The following is a 26,085-nucleotide window of genomic DNA, read 5'->3' on the forward strand; positions in this document are numbered from 1 at the left end:
ACTGGCTTATAAAGGTTTGGGGTCTCTTCCTCGAAGGATGGGCTACTATATAATGATTAGGAGGTGGAGTGGTATGTTGAATTATTCATGGTTCTTTAGCAAAGGGACTCAGGCTTCTTAGAAACGGGGTACCTTCTGGAGTTGTCAGCTTTAAGCACCATCTTTTTTTTCCTAAGTTTTTCTTCAGAATTATGTGATAGATTACGTAGGAGAATATCAGCTTTATATTAATCCTATTGTATTTTATTTCATTGCCATGATTATAATCCTCTCCATGCATCATCAACCAACCAAAGGGTATACCCCACAAACTTGCCCCTTGGTCATCAGCACCCAGCCCCTCTCCCTCTCTGGGTCTAGAGTCCCCACACGCTCCATTGTTACACGCCATCATCTCTACCTCCATGTCTGGTGTCACTGTTTCTCTGGGTAGGGTCCTATATTCCGCTCCTCTCCCTTGATGGTACCTGGGACCTCTGCTCCTGGACTGCAAAGTCAATCACTCCCCTCCTTTTGCTACAAACGTCTACCTTTATATTTCCAACCCTCACAATCAATCCTGATAACAATTATTCACCATTGCACCACAAGAGACCTATCCCCATCTCATCAGCCCCGCCTAGACAGATTGGATACTACTCAAGTGGAGAGTCTACCTTCCTCCGTGCCCTCTGAATCTAGGTTCCCTCTTGAAAGCTCATAAGCCAGTCACCTCTTGTTTCAGCGCTATCTTCATGGATCATCTGCTTGTGACCAGCTGCTTCTGTTAAGGTTTCGGGTTCTGAGATCCTTATCCATGTCCAGGCAATTCTTCTCAATGTTAGCTTGTTATCTTTTGTGTTGGACTAGAGATGTCCTCACACTTTCAGGGCAAAGGGATGGATATGAAACCAGGGTAAGTGAGGCCCATGGCCCCGGGTTCCTAATGTGTCCTCGACACTAACTTCAAGTGCTAAGAAATCTCAGTCATGTAGAATGACCAAAAGTGACCTAAAACTGAACTGTTTCCTCACTCCCGTGCTCTTCGTTTCTCAGTGCTGCTAGAGCAGAACACTACAGGTGGGTGACTTGAATCAAAAATTATGTTCTTAGAGTTTAGGAGGCTAGAAGTCCAAATTCAGGGCGCCAGATCCAGGGGAGGGCCTTCTCTGTCAGCCCAGGGGAGCAAAGCTTGTATCCTCTCAGCTGTCTCAGCCCTCTGAGACCTGCCAGCGGCTAGCCCATCCCCTCTGCCTCTCCAGCTTTTTCACATCTCAAAGGCGACCGTCTGAAGACTGCCTACACTGACAGGTCTCATTAACTTAACAAAGAAAGCCCTACTTCCAAAGGGGATTCCATCCACAGGCAGGCCTGGAGGAAGTCAGTCCCTAACAAGCACCGGGATTTTTATAACCTCATCCTGAAGGGGCCGAGTCTAGCGCACTGCAGCTTTCTCAGCGGAACTGTGCACAATGGTGGGGCATTGTCATCCTGTGAGGAGTCTTGTTACGTTTTCCATGTGGTGAACTAGGGGCACACGTAGGCCCAAGAACTGCCTAGGTTACCACAGCCCAAGTGGGCTCTGATCTGAACCCCAGTGGGCCAAGCTCTGTCAAATACCTGCTGAATAAATACATTATTAGAGATCAGTTTTCCCACCCACACAAGGACTTATGTGGCTGCAGCCATGGAACTGATTTTGATATTCATTAAACAATTAACAAACAAATAAACAAGCAATTATTTTTCTTTTGAAATAATGACTTTTAAAAATGAAATAACAGCACTTTAAATGGCATAAAACAGGCTGCTCCTGGAGAAGATTCTAATTTTCATGTCATGCAAAACTGATTACGAGGTGAACTCTTTTCCTTTCTCCTGAACACAGTATAAACTTTAATGGGGGCAAATTCCACCGAATACTCTCAAAGTCATTTCTCAATTCATAATTAACCAAGATCATGCACACAATTACAAGAGGAAATACACAGAACTCTTTATGCATAAATAAACCATCATGGATTGTTAAATCGTGTAGTCAATCCAGCATTAAGGCTAATTTGATCTTTTAAATATTTTATAGAAACCAGCTGGCAAGCTTCCTTTGGGACCGCCCACAAGGTTTTAAGACCTTGCTGATCATAAACGTGAGGCCAGTCAGAGGGCCTGTCCAGCTCCCCTGGGGCTGGACACATTTCTTCATGTGCAGAAAGGCAGTAATGCTGATCAGCTTCCCTTCTGCACACACATCAGGATCTCTTGCAAAAGGCTGTTTCTGTTTTCCTTGGTAACCTGTGGGGAGAAGCAAGAGAATGGGTGTCAGATCTCCTTTCTGAAAAAGCCTTGCAGGTTGCGGCTTGCAGAGAAAACAACTCTTCAGGAACACCTGAAAACAGGACAGATGCTCTCAAATGCTACCCTCAGCTTCTGCTCAGAGTGAAGCTGGGTCTGATGGCGGACGGGTCTCAGCATTCAGACGAGCTGTGACTTGAGCCCTGTGAGAGGCAGTCCAGAGTGCGGCATGGCTCTGACCATCCCCTGCCATGAGGGGAAGAAACAGCCTAAAGGAAGCCAGGGGGAGAGCCAGCTTTAACTGGGTGCACCATGAGAAGGCAACTCGTTGACTGAGTCTAGTTCTGTGGGGCATCTGAGATTAGGTGTCTCTTAATTTCCAACATGTGGACGCTGAGCTCTGCAAAGATGAAGGATTTTCTGTGAGACCTGAGGGAGCTGCTGCCAGGGTACAAAACAGAACTCAGGTCTGCTGGGACCACTGCACACTCTGTAATTTAATATAATTACAAACTAAACAAACCAAAATAACAGGGCATTGAAAATCTACCTAGTGGCCTGATTCTTCTTTGTCTCAAACAATAGCTGGGTCACACACCGTCCATGAACATAAACCAGACTACAGACCACATCAGGAACAGATGGCAATGTGTCCCTGTGAGTAAAGGCAGGGTGTCCATCATTAGCCCCAGTGGCTCATGTCTGGCTCCACACTACCTGCCACACATTTGACAGCTCTATGGGTACCCACCACACATTGGGCAAGGTGCTGGGGATACAGCTTGCAAAGGGATCAACCTGAACACGAACAAGGGCAGTGGTAAGGAGCTTGTGTTAGAAAGGACAGAGAGACACACGGGCATCGTTGGGGAGGTTAGGAAAGGTTTACCCGTGGCAGGCATGTGAGGACTTAACTTTTATAGATGGCACGGGAGGGTGGGCCCGGGAGGGTGGGCCCACCAGACAGAAGGCCCTGTACAAACAAAGACAGAAGGAACAAATGGCTCTGGAAAGTTCAGTGAGTTCAGCCTGACCAGACCCTGAGTTAGACCAGATCACACTGTGGGCTGTACACTTGGTGTACCCAACACAATGCCTGGTGTCCAGCAACTGCTGAATGTTTCCTGAAGAAATGCAGCATGGACGGCATTCACTCATGGTCCCCTTCTCAGAAGAACACTTAGACTTTCCTGTGGGAGACGACACAGTCCGGGACACCAGCTTTACTCTAGAATACAAATCCTGAGCAGAATGATCCGGAGCGGTAAGGGCTGCAGCTGACCCCCACTGGGGCCGAGTTGCAGGCACTGACCACAGGCACTGACCTAAGCTGGAGCAGCGCTGGCTGCTACTGAAATGCACACCACCATCAAATTTCCCTTCAGATCGATGAGAAACTGCCACAGCCTTTGAGAAACTGCCACAGCCTTGTAGGACTTTATGTTGATGCCTTAACTGACATTAGCTGGAGTCAGTTGGTTGTTGCCATCAAGGAAGTCCACCTGAACAGAGGCGGAAAGTGGGGCTGGGGGACAGGCAGGAACTCAGAGTCTAAGCTAAGCTGGACTCACCAGGAACCTCCCAACGGCTACCAGCAATGTGGGGAGATGCCTAGTGGGAGATATGATGTGAAACCATCCGGTTCCCTTGTCTCCACCCAACTTCACTAGGATGAATATAGTTCTGCTCTTCAAGGCTGGGAGCATGTACTATTGGCTCAAGCAGAGGCAGATTCCGAGACCCAAGGGCATTTGAGCCTTTTCCTCCTCTCAACATTCCACCACCTTCTTTACAAGAGAGAGAAAGGATGAGGTGTACAGAAAAGAAAGAGGGGGAAAATGTAAAACATGGAAACATGAACGCTATTTTGCAAGGAGAGGGCTGGCACGGCAGCCTCCAGACACGACTGCCCCAAAACCCACAGGAGACACTTATTTCTCCGTCTGCCTATTGGAAGGAACCAACAGGGACAGAGCCGAGCCTTTGTGGGCACTTGGCCAGTTCTGCCCAGAGCAGTTTTGGTGTTGTTCAAAAATGCACGTTGATGCAATGAGAACCACATGAGGTGGTCTGTGGGAAGTGGGGAAGGGAGGGAGACTGTCTTCCTGTGACTCTTTACTAAAGCTCTGTTCTGAGTCTTCAAGTCCCTAAGCTCTTTGACTGGATGGTCAGGGGCCTATGAAGGGCACTGAAGGGCGAGACCACAGAAAACTCACGACCCGAGATGGTGCTCCTGAGGGGGGCTGCTTAAGGCTTTCCGAGAAGTGCCCGGGAAGGCTTTGGTTGGTTGATGATGCATGGAGGGGATTGTAACCATGGCAATGAAACGATATACGATAGGATGAATGTAAAACTAATGTTCTCCCATGTAAACTATCACATAATTCACAATAAAACATTAAAAAAAAAAGAAGCCCCCAAGCGCTGACAGGCCCCCCAGACACATCCCCATCACACTCATCCTCACCCTTGTAACCACAGCCCTGACTCACTCCCCGAGTTTGCACATTCTCGCCACATTGCATTTCATGGTCCTGCCAGTTCTGGATGGTTAAGAAGAGACAACTTCAGTACAGAAAAGCAGCATCATTTTAATACAGACGAGGGCCCGGCGCCCCCTCCCTCCAATAGCTGCTGTGGCTGATGTCTACTCCGTCAGGATGCCCGGCCTGTTCCCGACACTTACGGCTGAGCTCTTGGAGTCTGGGTTAGATAACAGAAGGTATAAATAAAAACTGGAAAACAAACAGTTCTCTCACAAAAAACTGATAGAATGCAAAAAGGAACATTAATATTTTGTTACCCTCCCTTTTAGTTCCCTAAAATTATTTCTAAAAATTGTGTATTAAGTTGTTTATATGAAACTGTTCCCAGTGTTCCATTAATATGTTCCTGTACAGCAAAGATAAACTCTCAAACCCAACAGAAAGGAAAGCGTCATCTGTCAATTTCAGGGTCCCTTCCGTTTATGCAAAATTCTAGTTTATTTTTAATCCAACCACCAGATTTCTGGCTGCTTTTCGGCAGTCTTTCCTGAGGAGGTTATTAGAGGAGGGAACTGGGGTCTGAGAATAGAAAAGGAAGGTGAGGAAGAATAGAACAGCAACCAAGTTGTTTCCCCTTCTTTCTTTCTGTACTAAAGTCTATCCAGAAGGCACCTGGGTAGTTGAAACAGTATGCTCTCAACTACTAATGCAGCCTGTGGCACCACAGAAGAAAGGTCTGGAAATCTGATTCCATAACAGTTACAGCCAAGAGCAGTTCTATCCGGTACTATGTGGGGCCCACTGTTAAGTCAGATTTGACTCATTTTCAACAGGTTTGGTTTCTTGTCCTCTGCCCAGCGAGGGTAGAGGGATGGATCTAGTCATATGTCTCTTGGCAAGAATGTACCTTGAAGATAATTATTACGGTGAACTCCATTAGGACAGGGGCTATGCCTTATTCATCTGGTCTTCCCCACAACCTAACACACATTCTCTGAGCCAAGGAGGGTCTTTGAAATCTAGCTGGATAGTTAACTGAAGACGGCTAAGGTTCTGACTAAGGAGCTCTGGTAGCGTAGTGGTTATGAGCCGGGCTGCTAACCTTAAGGTCAGTAGTTCGAAACTACCAGCAGTTCCGCAAGAGAAAGATGAGGCTTTCTGCTCCTGTAAAGATTTACAGCCTCGGAAACCGTATGCAGGGTCACTATGGGTCAGAACCGACTTGACGGCACTTAACAACAAGAAGGTTCTGACTGCACTGAGGGTGACAGTTACAGTATTGTATCGATTGGGCCAGCATCCTCAGTGGCTTGGCAGTTGAGATGCAGTTACCTCCATAAGGAGATCTAACACAGTGTAACTAACTTTAAGTAACTTTTGTCTCAGTCTGGATCTTGCTTCTAGCTCATCCTCCAACCTCCGGTTCTTTGGACTTGAGCCAGTGACCTGCTCTGTTACCCAGTGATCCTGGAGCCATCAGCAGCCTGTCTTTCGGGCACTGCCTGCCTTCCAGACCTCCCTGACACTCTTGGTTCATCTGATTTGGACTTGGGACTCTCCCACCTCTACAACTGTGAGCCATTGCTTTGATATAAACTTCCCTTTTTATATATATACACATACATAATTTCACTAAGTTTGAAAAACACAAACAGCACAGCCCTCTCAAAGGAACACAGTAAAGAAAATAATGGGGTATCACTCACATCATAAACAAAAAGCTAATCACTTTATTTACATGTCATTAGAAGCCATGATTACCTTGCCTTGAAAATAATCTTCTGTCTTAGAAGAGAAAATGTGGTGCTATCCTAAGGCACAATGCTTCTGTCTGAACACAGTCAATATGCCTCAATCTCACCTCAGGGCTTTCAGATTAGATTCGTTTGCAGAGAGAGCCAGTCCCTGGAGGTTTAACACTAACAGGTTTTCAGTCTTTCAGGTTGGACACTATCTGAATGGAAGCTTCTTTTATTTTCCCTGATCTTTCACTATTCACTGCCTTTATTTTCACAGAAACTCCAAAATCACAAACAAAAACTCTAACATGGAAGACAGAAAAGGCAACACAAAATCCTAAAAACAAAGGCCCCAGACACTGTGCAAGAACTTGCTGAGAACACACTCTCACATGGCTCTCAGATCTGAGCTCAAAGGACACCTTCTTAGAGACACTTTCCCTGATCACCCTCCCTATAACTCCTGTCCCCAAATTACTGTATTTACACATTGCCCTCATTACACTTATTTGCTTCTAAAATTGCCTAATTTGCTTGTTACCAGTTTTGTTATCTAGCTGCTATGCTAGAATGTAAGCTGTATGAGGACAAGGACTTGGTCAATCTTATTAAACAAAGTATCATTAAAACGTAAACTAACTTAAAAGCCATAGCAAATAGTTGATGTTAAATCAACATTTACCAAGTGAGTGAACAAATCAACAAATGCAGAGATGCACAGCCAGATGTTTCTCAGTTTTCCCAGACCCCAGTGTACTTTGCAGACAACACGCGGAAGCCCCAGTGGGGCCACCTGGCCATGGTAATGTTGTAATTAGTAATGGAAGGTACTCACTGGTTCCCCAGAGCTAGAGCACAATCTCAGCTTTCCATGATACAAGTGACCCTTGCTGCCCGACTTGGCCACCTGGTTTTTGCAGGACCACTAAACTTTCAAACTGGGGGCTGGAGGGTGAGCTGTCTGAACACAGTTCAGTAAAGTGCATGGCTATCAACGACACACACAAAATAAGGTGGAACGCGGCAAATAGCCAACTCAAATGGATACAGAGAATAATGGGGAAAGAAAGACACGTATTGAGGTCAACAGTGTTGGACGGCAGTGCTACAAGAAGTCTTTCTAGCTGGCTCAGTCAAGCCAGGGATTAATACACCTGGATTTCGGCTCTCCCATATCATCTTCAGGGGTGCTTCTCAAACTGCCCAAGCATTAAGAACCACCTGAGGGCTTAGTGAAATGCAGGTTCCTGCCCACACATTTGAACTTCTCACAATCTCCCAGGTGATGATATACTAACCCCCCTGGTTGCCCTCCCTTTGAAGAGCAAGGTCACCAGTCACATGTGACCACTGAGCACTGGAAAGATGGCTACTGAGACTCAGGAATGGAATTTTAAGTATTTTAAATTTTTCATTTAAACTTACATAGCCACATGTGACTGACAGCTATCATAGCACCAGGCTAGAGAGTAAAGGAAGTACATTTCCGCCATCACAGAAAGTTCTCTTTGACAGAGCTGCTTGTGGACTCCTGGTGTGGTGCTGTAGGATCTGTACTGGACAGAGAACCACAGATTGGCAGTTCAAACCCACCAGCTGCTCCTTGGAAACCCTATATAGGGTCACTATGAGTCGGAGCCAACTCAACAGCACATAACAACAACAAACTTGTGAACATGCTGCGAAGTTGATGAACAGAAAGCTGAAGTTGAAGCAGTAGGGCTGCCCTCAGGTGGTGGATGGGAGGGGAGGGAACGGTTAATGGAGGCCGTCTCAACTCTCAGCCTCTAGAAACTGCTTCAAACCGCTGCCACAGTCTCGTCTTGCCACAAGCAGAAATCAGTCTGTTTGAAAGAGAGAATCTAACACATAATGCCTCTGAATCCCAACCTGACACCAACCCCAGTTTGCACTGCCCTACAAGAGGAAAGCTGAGAACAAGGACAATTCTGACTGCCTGAGAGGTCAGACTATACCGGGGAGAGGGCCTGGAGAATGTAGCCAGAGCTACCGACAAGGCAGGCAGCATCCCCAGAGGAGAGCTGGTTTCTTCACGAAGTAGAGGTGTTTCTTGATTTGTTGTTGTTAAGTGCTGTCAAGTCATGGCCGACTCATACCGAGCCTGTATAAGGTTTCTGAGGAGCGGCTGAGCAGTTTGAACCACCGATCTTGCAGTTGAAACTGAGCTCAGGTTCGAATGCTTACCCTCCATCGCCACCGCAGGGCTCCTTACGTGATTTAGTGCTGTAAATTCCTAGACAGTCAGATGCATATAAGCTCTAACAGAAGATGGAAAAATGAAACTGCAAAGGCAAGGATTTATGAAAGCCATCTGCTGTTTTAGGTTTTCTGCCCCATTTCAGATACGGACGACTGGCTGTACTTACAGTAAACACCTTGATGTCGCTTCTGTTTCTGATTTCTTCCACAAGTGCCAGTGGTTTTCCTTTAGGGATTGGTATTGTACCAAGCACTAGGGTCCCTGGGGCAGACAGGGTCTGACGGACAGCTTGGATGAAAGTCTGGCTGAAGAGCTCCATTTTCCCAATTTCATCAATGACACACACTCGCTTCCCTGCAGCACTGCTGAGCTCGGCCTGAGGAGAAGACAGAAAGTCACCGAGAAGTCAGTCACAGGCCTTTCCCCCACCCCCCGTTACCACCAACCAACAGTCAGACCAAGGTGGTTAGTGGTCGGGGAGTGTGCCGTGGAGCTGGTTCTGACTCACAGTGACCGTGTAGACTGTACAGGGTTTCCGAGGCTATAAGTCTTTACAGGAGCAGAAAGCCTCATTGTCCTCTAGCAGAGCAACTAGTAGATTTGAACTGCTGACCTTGCAGTTAGCAGCCCAGCTGATAATCCACTATGCTATGAGGGCCCCTTCAATTACTTTTTGGATGTCAGAAGATCATTCTCATAACTACATGGAGAAGTTAATTGGTGAATTAACTGGGAAAGCCTCCCTTAAAGAAGTTGTTGTTAAGTGCCATTGAGTCATTCCAACCTACAGTGACCCTTATAGGGTGTGGCACTGTGGGCTACTGCGCCAGACTGCAAAGCTGTTTGAACTGCAAGGTCGGTGGTTCAAGCTCACCAACTGCTCCTCGGAAACCCTATACGGGATCGCAATGGGTCGGAACTGACTCAATGGCACTTAGCCAAAACAACACAGGGTTTCTAAAGAGCGGCTGACGAGTTTGAACCATCGACCTTGTGGCTCAAACTGAACTTGTAGTCAAGTGCTTATCCTACAGTGTCACACCAGGCAGGCACCTGGAAAATTAAATTCCCTGAGTTGGATAAAGGACCAAACTTGACCACAAGCTGTCCTTTGTCTTTTACTCCAGAGACATAGCCCTTGGAATACCTGTGGTGCCCTGATCTGAGGCTTACAGTCTGTACCTGAGAATCTGTGCAGGTATTGTAAACTCTCGATGAATTCTGATTATTCCAGAGAATAATCAAACCCAAGGTGGGAGCCAGCAAGTCAAAAAGTGAGGATGGCATTCTGAAAGGATGGTGAGGAACCAGTTCAAACTATGACAAGCAAGCCAGGGGAGGGTGGAGTGTCAAGCGGACTCCCAGAACTGTGGCTAGCACCTGCTTATTGGCAGTGTAAAGGATGGTGTTCTTTAACCTGTGAGGAGTCCGGGCCTTGCTCCAGAGGTTGGGGTTGTGGAGAAAGAGAAGGAATGCCATGGGGGTGGCTGGTGACAAGGATGGAGAAGTGGACCGCAAGGACTGGATCCATCTCCACATTTTGGGAAATAGATTCATGCTGGTCCTCAATGCTCACCTGAGCACTGTTTCTCTGGCAATCTCTGCTCCTCTAGAGTGTCCCCCAAAGCACTGTGCGGGTGAGTGAGGGCTGGCCAGACAGAAAAGACTCACCTGAAGGCTGAAATAAACTAGCCTCAGGAGGAATGATTTAGCCTGTCACCTAGGACTGGCCCACAGAAACCTACAACACTAAGGCCGAGGACTTCCTGATTGGTGAGAGCATCTGAGGAGGCCAGCATGTCTCTTAGGACAGGCAAGCTCTGTGTTGAGAACCTTCCCAGACATCACCCTGTCTCTCTGTATCATTTTGGGTGTGGTGCTCTGAGTTAATGCGCTGTTGGCAAAGCTGGTTTGAATCGTAAGGTCAGCGGTTCAGGCTCACCAGCTGCTCCTTGGAAACCCTACACGGGGTTCGCAAAGGCTTAGAACCAAATCGACAACACTAACTACAACAGCTGCATAATTCAAGGAACTCTGATAGAGTACTGGTTACGAGTCAGGCTGCTAATCTCAAGGTCAGCAGTTTGAAACTACCAGCAGTTCTGCGGGAGGAAGATGAGGCTTTCTGCTCCTGTAAAGATTATAGCCTCGGAAATCCTATGCAGGGTCGCTATGAATCAGAATCTACTCCATGGCACATCACCACCCAACCACCACTGCGTAATCCATGCTTCAGTGAACCCATCAAATCAGCTATTAGACACTTTCCTAACCTCTGGAACTAAAACACTGAATGAAGAAAGTGTATTTAGTGGGTTCACATCAATAAATGCAGGCTGGTCCAAGTTCATTTTCTTGGCAGTTATCCCACACCCTTAAATAAACATTCCCACATATATTCTTCAGGTTTCTGTATTAGAAAATCTAAGGAGTTCTTTTGGAATACAGTGTATCTCTTTCTGGGTCAGTTTGTACTTCACCTACTAGGCGGTAGGGGTGGGTCTTTGGCATATTCAGCAGTCTTATAAGGCATCGGACTCACATGACATTCCAGACAAAGACCCTGGCACCACCCCAGGCAGTATCTCAGACAAAGACTCATCTTCTCAGATGAGGGTCAGTTCTGGTGGCAGGAGTAATTCAATAGAACGGAATGGCTCAGTGTCCCCAGCTTCCTGATTATATGCACAAATGTCCCGATCTCATAGTCTTTCTGTACACTGAGCAAATAATTTGAAAAGCTGTACTATGTGAAGATTAGCATTGGATGGGGGCTCATTAACAACCTGAAGTATGCAAATGACACAGCCTTACCTGCTGAAAGCAAAGAGGATTTGAAGCACTTACTGATAAAGATCAAAGACTACAGCCTTCAGTATGGATTACAACTCAGTGCAAAGATAACAAAAATATAACTGGTCCAACATACGCTATCATGATAAACAGAGAAAGCAGGGACGTTGTCAAGAACTTCACTTTCCTAGGATCCACAATCAACGTTGCTCAAAACAGCAGTTAAGAAATCAATTATCAAATTACATTGGGTAAATCTGCTGCAAAGAACTCTTTAAAGTGTTAAAGAACAAAGATGTTACGGAATAGTAAGGTACACCTGACTCAAGTATTTTCACTCACTTTATATGCATGTAAAAGCTGGAAAATGAGTAAGGAAGATTTGAGAGGAATTGATGTATTTGAGTTATTGTGTTGGCAAAGATTATTTAAAGTAACATGACTTCCAGAAGAACAAACAAATCTATCTTGGAAGAAGTATCGCTAGAATGCTCCTTGTTGTTGTTAGGTGCCACCAAGGAGGTACCGACCCATAGCGACCTTATGCACAGCAGAATGAAACAGTGCCCGATCCTGGGCCAATCTCACTACTGTTGCCACGCATGAGTCCATCGATGCTGCCCCTTGGCCAATCCATCTTGTTGGGAGTCTTCCTCTTTTTCTCGGATCCTCCATCTTTCATCTCATGTACTTTCGACATGTTACCTGGAGAGACTAGTTTGGAAAAGGTCTCATGCTTTGTAAAGTAGAAGGTCAGTGAAAAAGAGGAAAACTCCAACAAAAATGACTAACGCAGTGGCTGCAATGCAACATTGGGCTCAAACAGAACAAATATGAGGCTGGAACAAGACTGGGCAGTGTTTTGCTTTGTTGTGCATACGGTTGCTTTGAGTCAGAAATGATTCAATGGCATCCAACAACAATACAACATCTACGCTATAGATCTTTATGGGTTCCATTTCATTTTTAATTACTTCCAATTTTCCACCTAACAACAACAGGTCCCCATCCCAAGTTGCAGGATTCCAGTTCTTCCCAATCAATGCCCTCACTTTAACTTCAAAAGCCAAAGTTGGGAATTCAATTAGTATTACAAATTAGCCACTTGTTCAATAAGACTTCAGTTTGGTTTTCTTCAGTATCAGCTGTTACTACAAAAAAATTAGGCTTTCTCTCAGGAGGCAAGTTGCAACTTTGATGTGTTTTATGTAGCATTTGAGCTGTGACTATAAGCCATTCATCTCTTTCGTTAACCACTCTGTCTAGCTAAAGTAGTGTGGTGGTGGCTATGTGCTGTGGAGCTGGTGCTGACTCACAGAGACCCTGCACAGGGTTTCCAAGGCTGTAAATCTTCATGGGAGCAAAAAGCCTCATCTTTCTCCTACAGAACAGCTGGTGGCTTCGAACTGCAGATCTTGATATTAGCAGTCCGACTTGTAACCACTATGCTACCAGAGCTCCTGTCTAGCAAAAGTAAGGCCAGACAATTCGCTGCCCTATACTTCTCATGCTGACAAAATTGGATGAAAGTGCCACAAATATGCAATCACCCGGAGTCTTGCTTCCCACCAAGACCCGATCTACTGGTGGTGATATTTTGCATTATTAATATTGGCCACCTCATACCAAGGATTGGCAGTGCCCTCTTTACTACTAGAGGCAGGGTCATCGATACCATTAAGACTAGTCAGAATTGAAGACTAATTTAGAAAACTCATCCTTAGCATTTTGTTTCCCTAGAACCGCTCTCAGTACCAAATATCTTAGGCTGAGTTCTCTAGAGATGCAAAAGCAATGACGCTTGCATATGCATGAGGAGGAATGCAAAAAGTTTGTGGAAAAATTCCATTATCTTTTAATTCCATTTTTCCACCAACTTTTTGAAGCACCTTCAAATACAGAGATGTATCTCAAGGAAATAGCTTACGTAGTTACATATACTTCATACCAGATATAAAAATTAATTTTAAAATAGATTAACAATTTTAAATGTCTAACTATAAAACTCTTAGGAGAAAAAGGACAAGAGCAAATCTTCATGAACTCAGGTTCATGATAAAGCATTCTTTGATATAACACTGAGAGCACTAGTGACAAAAGAAAAATAGATAAATTCAACTTTTCAAAACTGAAAACACTGTGCTTTAAACAATACTATGAAGAAAGTGGAACGTGAAACCCACAGGATGGAAGAAAATACTTCCAAACCATAAAAAGTGTAACATACTTGAATCCAGAATTTACAAATAACTGAAACCTCAGTAACAAAAAGACAAAAACTCCAACCGAAACAATGAGCAAAGAATTTGAATAGACATTTCTCAAAGAAGATATATCTATAAATGGCAACAAACACATGAAAAGATGTTCCCACAGCATTAGTCATCAGGAAAATGCAAATCAAAACCGCAGTGAGATACCATTTCATACCCACTAGGACAAACTTATTTGACAAGGAATTTACTTGTAGCTCAGAGAGACATATGTTGTATATTTTTATTTTGGCTCAATCTCTTAAAGACTTTTAAACTGTAGCAATATGTCCTCTCTGAAGATTAGACAACACTCTGGTCCCCTGTCTAGTGCCTCTTACAATGTACCTACAGCAGATGAACTCAGCCAATAGAAACTCATACTCACATTCTTCAAGACAGGAAGGGCCAACTGCTCAAAAGAAGTCAGATCAACCACATACTGCCCAACACGGCACTCGCGTTTTCCAGGTGGAGACTCAGCCCTAAGTGGAAAGACATGGTGTTCTTTGTTGACACTTTCATGTATTGATTTCTGGTTTTGAGCTATGCCATTGAGTGTCTTGGCCTTGCACATGTGCTAATACATCCTCTATGATCACTTACTCAAAGAGCAGTGGTATGCAGAGCTGATTGGACTCAGATTTTCTCCTGAGAGTGCAGCTACCAATAAGTGTTTGTGCGGGAATAATGGGCTTGCACCAACCGACTCTGAAAAGGGGCACTCAGATGGGACTAAGAGTTAGAGTGAAAGAGCGCCTGCTTCAGCGGAAGAAGTTTTAAGTGAAATATGATATTTGCTTCCTCTATAAAGACCTCAAGGCCATACATGCTTAAAGTTAGAAAGGATCAACTGGCTCAACCTTCTGAAGAGAATATTAGAGTTGCATCCAGAGATTCAAAAGCCCTTACTAAATCACTGAACTTTCATTGAATAAGAATAAAAAAAACTCAAACACGGTGAGCTTAGAGAAAAAAACACCATAGTAGACAATAAATATAAATACCCAATTCTAGATAAAGGTCCCCGGGTACCAGACAGAGTGACAACATCGAATCCTATTCTTCTTCCACCTTGTCTGACTTCTTCTGTGTAAAATCCATCCACAGACACACTGGAAGATTTTAAGGCTTCGCAAGTTTTACGGATCAATGTTGTTTTTCCAACCCCTGAAAAAAAAAAAGGGGGGGGCAAGAAAGAAAATGCCCATTAGGAAACACTCATGCTAGAACACGCACATGCCTGAGAGCAATCAGGGTGGTCTGAGAAATGGTTGCAAATAAATGCAATGAATATTAATTTTACTTCACTTTTGATTGTTCTAGGTGTTAAAATTTTTAAATTTCAAGTAGAAACAAGCACAAACTATGAATGATATCTTGAAGTTTATTTTTAAATTGTGACGCATACATTAAGAGTTTTGTCACATATACAATTCTAGAACCCACTAAGTCAACTTGTGACTTTCTGATGATATTCTCAAGTGTAATTTACATCCTGTGAAACACTATTTCATCCTAGATTTTCCTTCCCTCCTGAGCTGCCACTTTCTGCTTACAAAGAAAAACTGGTAATGCTTGGGTCAAAGGCTTCATGCTGTTCACTGCCATCAAATCGGTTCCGACTCATAGCAACCCTATTATCTACACAGGGTTTTGGAGGAGTCAACCTTCCGGTTCAGACCTTGTCGCTGAGTGCTTATTAACAAAAGCGCCAAAAGACTCGGCTCTCTGTCAATAAGGATTTCAAAACCTCCAAGAGCTTTTAAATACATTTAACAATGGTAACACCTCTTTACACCCCACGAACTTGCATTACAGGTCTCCTGAGAATGGATCCCTTAAAGAGAATAACCAGTCAAAGTACTTGGTCTTAAAAACTTCCCTTGGTAGCAATGTTAGCAAGTTGGTTACCCTTCAACATCCTCTTCTAGGAATTCCTTCAGTTTGCCCCCCCCACCCTTCCAAATTGCAACCCACACATGACTACCTGTATACCCTCCCCATTGCTGACACTTTCCATTCCTCCAAGTCTGGGTAAGGACAAATTTAATTGTCGTTGTTGTTAGGTGCCATCGTCAGTTCTGGCTCAAAGCGACCCTATGCACAACATAAAGAAACACTGTTTGGTCCTGTACCATCCTCACAATTGTTGTTACTTTATGAGGGGTTCAATGTAACGACCATTGCATCAATCCATACTGTTTGGGATCTTCTTTTTTGCTGACCCTCTACTTTACCACGCATAATGTCCTTCTCCAGGGACTGGTCCCTACTGATAACATGACCAAAGTATGAGAGACAAAGTCTCACCATCCTGGTTTCTCAGGAGAATTCTGGATCTTCTTCCAACACAGATTTGTTGTTCTTCTGACAGTTTATAGCACTTGGAATATTCTTTTCCAACACCATAATTCAGATGCAACGATCCTTCTATAGACTTCCTTATACATTGTCCAACATGCATATGAGGCTATTGAAAATATGCTGGCTTGGGTCAGGCACGCCTTAGAACTCGAACCTTTGCTCTTTAACACTTTAAAAAGGTCTTGAGCAGCCGACTTGCCTAATGCAATAGGCCACTTGATTTCTAACTGCTGATTCCATAAGTGTTAATTACAGATCCAAGCAAATTGAAGTCTTTGACAACTTCAGTCTTTTCTCTGTTTATCATGACGTTATTGGTTCAATTGTGAGGATTTTTGTTTCCTTCAGTATGAACTGCATATCAACGTAAAGAAACCAAAAAATCTTCACAAGTGGAACAATAAATAACAAACGTGATTAACTCTATGAATTTATCAGCACTCACAGGTGCTTCCTCACATAAGAATACTAAGCACATTTGTGGACTCAGGTGCTGTTGCAGCAAATGTTACAAGTATTTTAGGGCTGAAACCCTCACGACAACCTTCTGAGGCAGTTACCTGATTTTATAGATGAGGAGAAAGACACAGAGAAGTCAGGTAACTTATCAAAGGTTATACACTTAGTAAGGACCTAACATTTTAAGCTTTATGTTTCACTCTGCCTATATTTTGAGGCTTGTTCCCATGGAAGGAACCTGGGGACACAATGGATTAAGCAATGAGCTGCTAACCACTAGGTCAGTTGTTCAAACCCACCAGCCACTCCTTGGGAAAAAAATGAGGCTATCTGCTCCCACAAAGACGTTTGTTGTTGTTGTTGTTAGGTGCCATCGAATAGGTACTGACTCATAGCAACCCTATGCACAACAGAAGAAAACACTGCCCAGTCCTGGGCTAACCTCACAATTGTTGCCACGCTTCAACACATTGATGCTGCCACTTTGCCAGTCCATCTTGCTGGGGGTCTTTTTTTCTGACCCTCCACCCTACCAAGCATGATATTCCTCTCCAGTGACTGGTACCTCCTATCAATGTGTCTGAAGTATGAAAAACAAAGTTTGTCCATCCTGGCTTCCACGGAACACTCTAGCTGCACTTCTTCCAACACAGATCTGTTGGTCTTTTGGCAGCCTAAGGCACTTTCAGTATTCTCCTCCAACACCATAACTCAAAAGCATCAATTCTCCTAAAAGCCAAGACTGTAAATTCCAAAAAGGCAAAGTTCCCCCCCCCCCCAAAAAAAAAGCTAAAGAGGAGAGAGAAACTCTGTTAACTGATGGTATGTGGAGGGGATTATAATCAATGTAATGAAACAAGGTATATGAATGTCTGAATGTGAAACTGATGATGTGCCCTGAAAACTTTCACTCAATCCACAATAAAAACCTTAAAAAAAAAAAGTAACTTAAAAAAAAAAAAAGCATTAATTCTTCTATGGTTTTCCTTATTCACTGTCCAGCTTTCGCATGCATATGAGGTTATTGAAAATACCATGGCTTGGGTCAGGCGTACAAAGACGTACAGACACGAAAAGTAAGTCTACTCTGCTCATAGGGTTGTTAGGAGTTGGAATCAAACTGTTGACAGTGGGTTTGGTTTGGGTTTTTAGGTCAATGGAGTTCTGCTTACTGACTATAAACAGGGTAGATCTCTACTGGGTGTGTAACGGCGATATTTTGGGATGTTAGTGCTGCAAGTCATATTATTTATATAGCTGCCCACACAGTCAGACATCCCCAAGAAATCTTTTCAACTTCCTTCTCATAAACTATGATCCACTAGTTTTATTTAATGTATCTCTTTCAAACTTCACACCAACAAACAATGGCATCTGGTCTTTCGGAAGCCAAACAGCATCCCAGAAGGATCTCAGTGACATGTAAGAGAACTGTGTAGAATACAAAATGACAAGGTTCTAATCCCACTGAGTCTCTCAATCACTGTCACTTTAGGAAGATCACTGAAGAGTCCTTTACACTTAAACAGGTGACACTGGTGAGTGGGCAAGGGGACAATTTAATCGTCCATATTAGTGTGCATACCATAGCACCTAGAGTGTCTATAACTGGGAATTTCTCCTCAGTATATAATCTGACAATTGTACAGAAAAATCTGAAGTAAGATTTCAGTTTGGAGCCCTGGTGTGGCACTGTGGGTTAATGCACCAGACTGCAAAGTCGTTTGAACTGCAAGGTTGGCAGTTCAAGCTCACCAGCTGCTCCTCGGAAACCCTATATACGGTGGTGATGGGTTGGAACTGACTGGATGGCATTTAACAACAGCAGCTTTCTTTATGAGTGCAACAGTGAAAGCAATCTAAATGTTGATCAGCACAGCACGGGGACTGTTAAATTATAGTACTACACATACGAAGCGCTGTCGACTCAAAGCTATAAGGTTTCCCAGGAGCGACTGGTGAGTTTGAACCACCAATCTTATGATTCAAACCGATCTCCAGCGGTCCTGCGCTTATCCTAAGGCACCACACCAGGATTGCAAATTATAGTACTATGTTGTTGTTGTTAAGTGCCATCGAGTCAGCTCCAACTCACATAGAAAAGTTTCCAAGGAGAAGCTGGTGGTTTTGGACCACCAATCTTGTGGTTCGCAGTCCAGTGCTTAACCTACAGGGCCACACCAGGACTCCTTACTTGACATTGAAAATGTACCCTAATATATGAAAAGAAAGAAATGAAGTAGAAGCAGGTTAAGAATGAGCACACATTGATTATTCTACATCCCTGGTGTGGCGCCACAGGATGAGTACTCGACTTCAAGGTCAGTTTGAACCGCAAAGTCGGCGGTTCAAACTCACCAGCTGCTCCTCGGAAACCCTATACAGGGTCGCTATGGGTCGGAACCGTCTAGACGGCACTTAACAATAACAACAGCAACAAGGCTAAAGACTGCCTGTATTTAAAGAGATTTTTCCTGCGAGGGTTCGCGTCTGCATCAGCCTGGCAGGTCTGTTGCGCAGAACTTTAAACGCCAAGCCGCTCAGCCACCTCCTCCAGGCCGGTCCCCGACCCGGCCACGCAATCCCCAGCCGCTGGCCTCCTCCAGGCGAAGCCCGGTTTGCGGAGACGACCCACAGAGGCAGCTCCGAGGCCGCGCGCGGTTACCTGGCGGCCCGGTAAGAAACACGTGCTGCGCCATGCCTGCCGGGGTCTCGAACCCGCTTCACGGTCGTCGAGAGCACTACTTCCGGGTCCCAGGCCACGCCCCCTCAGCCGGAAGCGGCGCGGTCACGGCCGCGCATGCGCCGTCAGCCTCCGGGACCTAGGAAAGTGCGGTGGTACGGTCTCTTTGGGGTTCGGACTTGATGGTTGTTTGCTGAGCAGCATCTGTGTTTGGAGTCTTCTTGATCTCACGAGCCGCTGTCCCTAGGGAGGCCTGAATCCTGCTTGCGGTTCTGGAAGGAAGGCCAGGTCAGGCTCCGCAGCCGTGTGAGCATCTTAGCGTCCAGATAGCGTCACCCAGGGCGCTCAGACACGCCCGCGCCTGCGCGCGCCTCCAGAGAGGGGTTAGTCCTGAGGGTCTGTAACTGTAACCTCACAGGGTTTCGACCAGCCTCCATGCACATAAGCCTGGGTTTCATTCCTCGACACTGACACCTGGCCCAGCCGAGGATCTCTTTGTGCCTGTAAACTCTCTCAGTCTAGCGTGTGGCTTTTGATTTGTGATCTGTCCTGGCTGCGAAAGCAATTTCAGGGCGTTGTAACCGTAATTGGTTTGTGCCCACGCAAGGACCCCTTAGGCTCCCTTTAGTCCCCAGTATACACATGTCAGATGGAGTCCTTGCTGTTTAATCAGGAATTCCCTAAAAAGATAAAAGTCACATTTCGATATTGTTTTTGTCAAACCCTCATTTCTGCAACATTGCAGCATTTATAAAGCACTTGTTTCCTCCATTCTCCCAGAAGATTGCCTCCAAGGGACGTGCAGGGCCTTCTACCTAGACTGATCTTCCACTTCATGCGAATTGGGAGCAAAGGACAGCATACCTAGCAAATTCAATCCATTGGAAGAGCTTCTAAAAGAATAAAAGGAAGCATTTGTAGGCGTATAGAAACCTTTACTTATATCAAAAGTACTAATTGTAGTATCCTGGTGTGGTGCTGTGGGTTGATGCGCCAGACTGCAAAGCCGTTTGAACTGCAAAGTTGGCAGTTCAAATCCACCAGCCACTCCTTGGAAACCCCATACAGGTCGCTGAGTTGGAACTGACTCAACAATTAATGACAACTAGCAGATAACAGTGTAGGTAGCTCAGGTATATATCAAATTGAGATAGGAAGACTTGATGTCTCAGAGAAAAGGAAGACAATTCTTCCATAGTTGGATGTTCATTTCAAACTTGCTTTGGGTTGTGGCTACATGGGTGTATTCGCTTTCTGATAATTTATTGATCAGAACATACATGGTGTGCAAAATTCCCTTGTTACACTCACAGCATAGGTTGGAGTCCTGGTGTGGCGCTGTAGGATAAGCACTGGACTGCTGGACCACAAGGTTCAATCCTCCAAAATTCAAACCCACCAGTCACTCCTCAGAAACCCTATACAGGGTCATTATGAGTCAAAACCAAGTCAGTTGGAATTAACAACAGGGTAGATTAAATACTTTGTATGTATTCGAAATTATAAAAATGAAAGGATAACATAATGAGGCACAAAATTTTAAATAAAATGCTGAAGTATCTTGCTATATCTAACTTTTACTTATAATCTAATTGGAATGATTTCAAATTCTCCTTGTTGTTGTTGTTAAGTGCCATCGAGTGAGTTGGTTCCGACCCATAGCGACTCTGAACAGGGTTTTCAAGGCTGTAAATCTTTACGGGAGCAGAGAGCCTCATCTTTATCCCATGGAGCAGCTGGTAGTTTCGAATTGCTGACCTTGCGGTTCGCAGCCCGATTCATAACCACTATGCTACCAGAGCTCCTTTCGAATCCTCCTAGCAGTACCAATTTACAGACCCCCTTTTGATATACAGCTGTACAGCTCTTTATTCAAGCAGTTTGCAAGTGGGAATATAACTTAACAGTATCAAATCTACAATCATAGACACTTGTAAGTCCTGAAAGCTAAGTTTTTGGCTAGTTTCTGTTGTTCATTCTTCCCTCTTTCCACGACTATCCTACTTTCATCCTGAAACCCTTCAATCCCAGACAAACTGTTGGTCTACCTACAGTTAAAAGACTGAGGAGCATTTGAGAAGCAAATCAAAGGGTTTTGTCAGAGTAAAGCCTTCTTACAAACAGATCAAGAGCAAATAAGTTCATTATAAACTGATTGAAAGGAGCTCTGGTAGCGTAGTGCGTATGAGTCAGGCTGAGAACCTCAAGGTCAGCAGTTCGAAACTACCAGCCATTCCATGGGAGAAAGATGAGACTTTCTGTTCTTGTAAAGATTTACAGCTTTGGAAGCCCTGTACAGGGTCACTATGAGTCAGAACCAATTCCACAGCACATGACAACAGCATATAGCAGGTTTACCCAGTGCAATATGGTGTTTGATTTCTTGACTGCTGCTTCCATGAGCATTGATTGTGGGTCCAAGTAAAATGAAATATTTGACAATGTCCAGCTTTCCTCCATTTATGAAGATGTTATTTATTGGTCCATTGGGGAGGATTTTTGTTTTCTTTACATTGAGGTACAACCCATACTAGATGCTATGGTCTTTGATCATCAGTAAGTACTTCAAGTCCTCTTTATTCTAGCAAACAAGCATGTGCTATCTGCATATCACAAGCTGTTGCTGAATCTTCATCCAGTCAGGATGCCATGTTCTTCTTCATATAATCCATCTTCTTGAATTATTTGCTCGGCATACAGATTGAATATGGATGCAGCCCTCACACATTCTGGTTTTAATCCACAGTATTCCCTTGTTCTGTTTCAATGATGGCCTCTTCTGTGAACAGGTGCCTCATGACTACAATTAAGTGTTCTGGAATGTCCATTCTTTGCACTGTTATCTGTGGTTCATTGTGATCCACATAATTGAATGCCTTGTGTAGTCAATAAAGCACAAGGAAACCTCTTTTGGGTATTCTTTCCTTTCAGTCAAGATCGATTTGACATCAGCAATGATATTCTAGTTCCATGTCCAGCTTGAGTTTCTGACAGCTCCCTGTCAATGTACTGCTGCAACTATTTTTTGAATTATCTTCAGTAAAATTTGACTTGCATGTGATATCTGATGATTTCCATGTTCTGTTGGGTTATGTTTCTTTGGAAAGGGCACAAATATGGATCTCGTCTGAATTTCTTGACATAGATGAATGAGCTCCTCCAGGGCTGCTTCAACTTGTTGAAGCATTTCATCTTGTGCTCTGTCAATTCCTGGTGCCTTGGTTTATGACTCCATCTTCAGTGCAGCTTGGATTTCTTCCTTCAATACCATTTGTTCTTGACCATATTATACTGGTGATAGTTAAGGTTTTGTATCAACTTGGCTATGTGAGGATTCCCGGTGCTTTTAGAAATCAAGGTATAGTTGTCATCTGTAACATGAGATCTGATCTGATAACAGTCACCCCCCGATATGATTGATGTAACCAACTTAATGTGATGTAATTATCTTATATGTTGAAAATCCTCACATCTATGATATTAATGAGACTAGATGCCATCTACAGGACTACATTGCATTTTGGATCAATCTCTTTTGAAATATAAAAGGTAAAGTGAGCAGGAAGGGGGACACCCTGCCACCAAGAAAGAAGAGGTGGGAATGGAGTGTATCCTTTGGACTTGGAGTCCCTGCATTGTGAAGGTTCTATATCTAGTGGAAGGTTGAGGTCAAGACACATGGAGAACTCCAAGGAATGCTGGGCCTACTGATGCTGCAAGGCGACCAGGAGGTCCTTTCTCCAGAGCCAACGCTCTGAATTAGGACTTCTGGCCTCCTAAATTCTCAGGTGACTTTAAGCAAAAGAGTAGCATGATATAACTTTAACTTTCAAAAACGACCCTCAGGAATCAATACAGGCAATAGAGCAGGGTTGTTGATGTTAAGTGCCATCTAGTCAATTCTGACCCAAAGTGACCCTGTAAAGGGTTTTCAAGGAGCAGCTGGTGAACTTGAACCACCGACCTTTGCAGTTCAAACGACTTTGTAGTCTGACACCTGCCCACTGTGCCACAGGCAGGACTCCTCTACCAAGGCCCATTTTGATATTTATAACATCACTTAATATGAATTTATATTGCTATGAAAAAGCTCCTAGATTTATTGAATTTTGAGTCCTGCTGGCGGTTGCCTTAGCAGGGCTAGACCATGTGATTTTGTGGCCTTCTATGGCCCATGGCCCGGACTTTCCCCATCCTTGCTGTAGAGAGATGAGGGCAAAAGCAAGAAGACCAGTGAGAATGCAGTGATAATCCAGAATTGTTAAGTACTGTTGAGTTGGTTCCAACCCATAGTGACCCTGTATAGGGTTTCCAAGGAGCAGCTGGTGAGCTTGAACCACCGACCTTGCAGTTCAAATGACTTTGCAGTCTGGCACATTAACCCACAGCGCCACACCTGGACTCCAATAATCCAAATATGATTTTTACTGGCATATGGTACTCAAAACGTTCGTTTCTTTTTACTAAGTAATTACAGAAATGAATGCCACCTAGAAATTACACAGAGACAGACCAGAGAGGGAGGTTTGGCTGAATGAATGGCTCTCAGGAGTCCCCACATAGGTTTTGGGACTATTTTGTACATCGTGTCTCATTTGATGCACTTCTAGTGCGGCATTGTAGGATAAGCACAGGACTGCAAAGTCAGTTTGAACCACAAGGTCAGCTGATCAAACTCACCAGTCGTTCCTCGGACACCCTATACTGGGTTGCTGTGAGTTGGAACTAACTCGATGGCACTTAACAACAACAACAATCTCATTTGAGCACTTGTTCCACCTTAACAAGCACAAGCTTTTGTGTAGTAGGTGGGAAAAGGAACTACGATGACGCTCTGGTTCCCAACGACTCGGGGGAGAACTGGGACTAGAAGACAGATTTCTGACTTTATCACTGTCATTGTCCCTGACCACACTTAGTTCTGGTAAGGTGGCCCTATTATGTGCACTTCAAACAGTGTGGCTATTATCAGAGTAGGTGCCGGAAACCTAGGCAGGTGAGAGCCATCTGCATCACTGTAAGATTCCATGAAGAACAATGAACCCGGAAAAACAAAGGAATTCTCTCAGACCTGAGCGCTTAAGCCTCTTATTAAATAATGCAAATAGCCAAAGCGTGTTTTATATAAATAAAGTGCCAAGGACAAGTGAAGAGGTATGAAGGGCAGGACATCTGGTGGCACAGCTTCCGTGTGGGTTAAAATGATTTCTTCTGGAAGGATAGCAGTGTGCCACGGCTCAGGTTCACATTGTTTCATTCAGAGCCTATCAACAAAGAATCTATTTTTTTCTAGAAAAAATGCAGCATTTGCTCTAGTTTGAATCAACCTCTGATGATTAGTAACGAAAAATTGTTGCAACTCATGAATATACTCAGCAGCTGCTCCAGGGAGAGCAGGTGACAACATTTCCTTCCGTCCTGTCTTCCTTCTTCCTCCCTTCATTTATTTCTTTCCTCCCTCTTTTCTTCCTTCCATTACTTTGTTATAAACACTGTGGTAAATATTAGGGATCAAAGATAAATTTAAAAAGACTAAAGCAGCCAAAAGCACTTGTGAGAAGTCTGTTATACCTGAGGTCCAAAATGAAGTAAAAATTTAAATGTCCATAAACTGTGAGTTTGTTTTCTCTTTTTTCATTCAAAATGAAAATGCCTATATTTGAGCTCCACAGTGAAGAATGACTCCCTTGCCTCTTTATACTACGTACCTTGTTGAATACAGATTTCCAATGAAAGAATTGATACTGCATTGTAACCTCCAGTTCTTTAATCTTGGAGATTTTCATGCAGTGAATTACTTAATATGAACCTTCCAGCCATAGTCTAGTGTGGCGCTGTGGTTAATGCTATAGACTGCATAGTTGATTTGACTCGCCAGGTTGGCAGTTCAAGCTCACCAGTCACTCCTTGGAAACCTGTACAGGGTTGCTATGAGACAGAACTTAACAACAACAACATCTAGTCATTGGGTCAGGAGCACCTTAGTCCTTAAACTAACATCTTTACTCTTGAATAAAGAGGTCTTGTGCAGCAGATTTGCCCAATGCAATAAGTCATTTGATTTCTTAACTGCTGCTTCCATGAGTGTTGATGGTTGATCTGAGCAAAATGAAGTCTTTGACAACGTCAATCTTTTTTCCATCTATATGGGTGTTATTTATTGGTCCAGTGATGAGGATTTTTGTTTTCTTCATACAGTTGCTATGAGTCGGAACATACTCAATGACACTTAACAACAATAGTTAACAGTAACATTTACATGGTGCTTAGTGTGTTCCAGGCTCTATTCTAAGAGCTTTATAAATGTTATTCACCCCTTTAAACCTCACAAAAACTTCATTTTAAAGATGGAGAAACCAAAGCTAATAAAGATAAAGGACTTTCCCAAGGCCATATATACATTAAAAAAAAAAAAAATTTGGTTTTCATCCAGTTGATCCCAACTCATAGCAACCCCACCCCATGTGTTCAAAGTAGAAGTGAGCTCCATAGAGTTTTCTTGGTTATAAGCAGATCAGCTGGCCTTTACCATATGATACCATTGGGTGATACAAACTACCAACCTTTTAGTTAATAGCTGAGTACAAATCATTTGCACTAGCCAGGAACTTCTTGCATACATATACACATTTGTGGAAAATTCCAGTATCTTTTCATCCCATCTTGCCACCAACTTTTTAAAGTACATACACATGCGTATGTTTGAAGCGGCTTCAAAAAGTTCATGAAAAGATCATGGAATTTTGAGGCAAACTTTTTGAAGTCCTCTCATATATATCAGTATATACATACATATGAATTGTGTGTATGTGTG

General features: G+C 43.9%; 1 protein-coding gene across 1 annotated transcript; it reads right to left on the bottom strand.

The window, feature by feature from the left end:
- Nucleotides 1–2,205: 2,205 nt before the first annotated feature.
- On the bottom strand, nucleotides 2,206–19,287 carry LOC102826284 (cancer-related nucleoside-triphosphatase-like). The gene is made up of 5 exons (XM_006870583.1): nucleotides 19,254–19,287; nucleotides 14,770–14,932; nucleotides 14,151–14,247; nucleotides 8,884–9,093; nucleotides 2,206–2,271 (listed from the first exon to the last, which is right to left on the bottom strand). The coding sequence occupies exons 1-5, from the start codon at nucleotides 19,285–19,287 to the stop codon at nucleotides 2,206–2,208; spliced, it is 570 nt and encodes a 189-aa protein (XP_006870645.1).
- Nucleotides 19,288–26,085: the final 6,798 nt, after the last annotated feature.

The sequence above is a fragment of the Chrysochloris asiatica genome, unplaced genomic scaffold (assembly GCF_000296735.1).
Source record: "Chrysochloris asiatica unplaced genomic scaffold, ChrAsi1.0 scaffold00144, whole genome shotgun sequence".
Classification (NCBI taxonomy): domain Eukaryota; kingdom Metazoa; phylum Chordata; class Mammalia; order Afrosoricida; family Chrysochloridae; genus Chrysochloris; species Chrysochloris asiatica.

Coding starts and splice junctions, on each gene's coding strand:
- LOC102826284 (XM_006870583.1), bottom strand. CDS start 19,287: ATGGCGCAGCACGTGTTTCTTACCGGGCCGCCAG. Junction 14,933..19,253: donor GTTTCTTACCGGGCCGCCAG/GTAACCGCGCGC, acceptor TTTTTTTTTCAG/GGGTTGGAAAAACAACATTG. Junction 9,094..14,150: donor CCCTTCCTGTCTTGAAGAAT/GTGAGTATGAGT, acceptor TCTTCTCCTCAG/GCCGAGCTCAGCAGTGCTGC.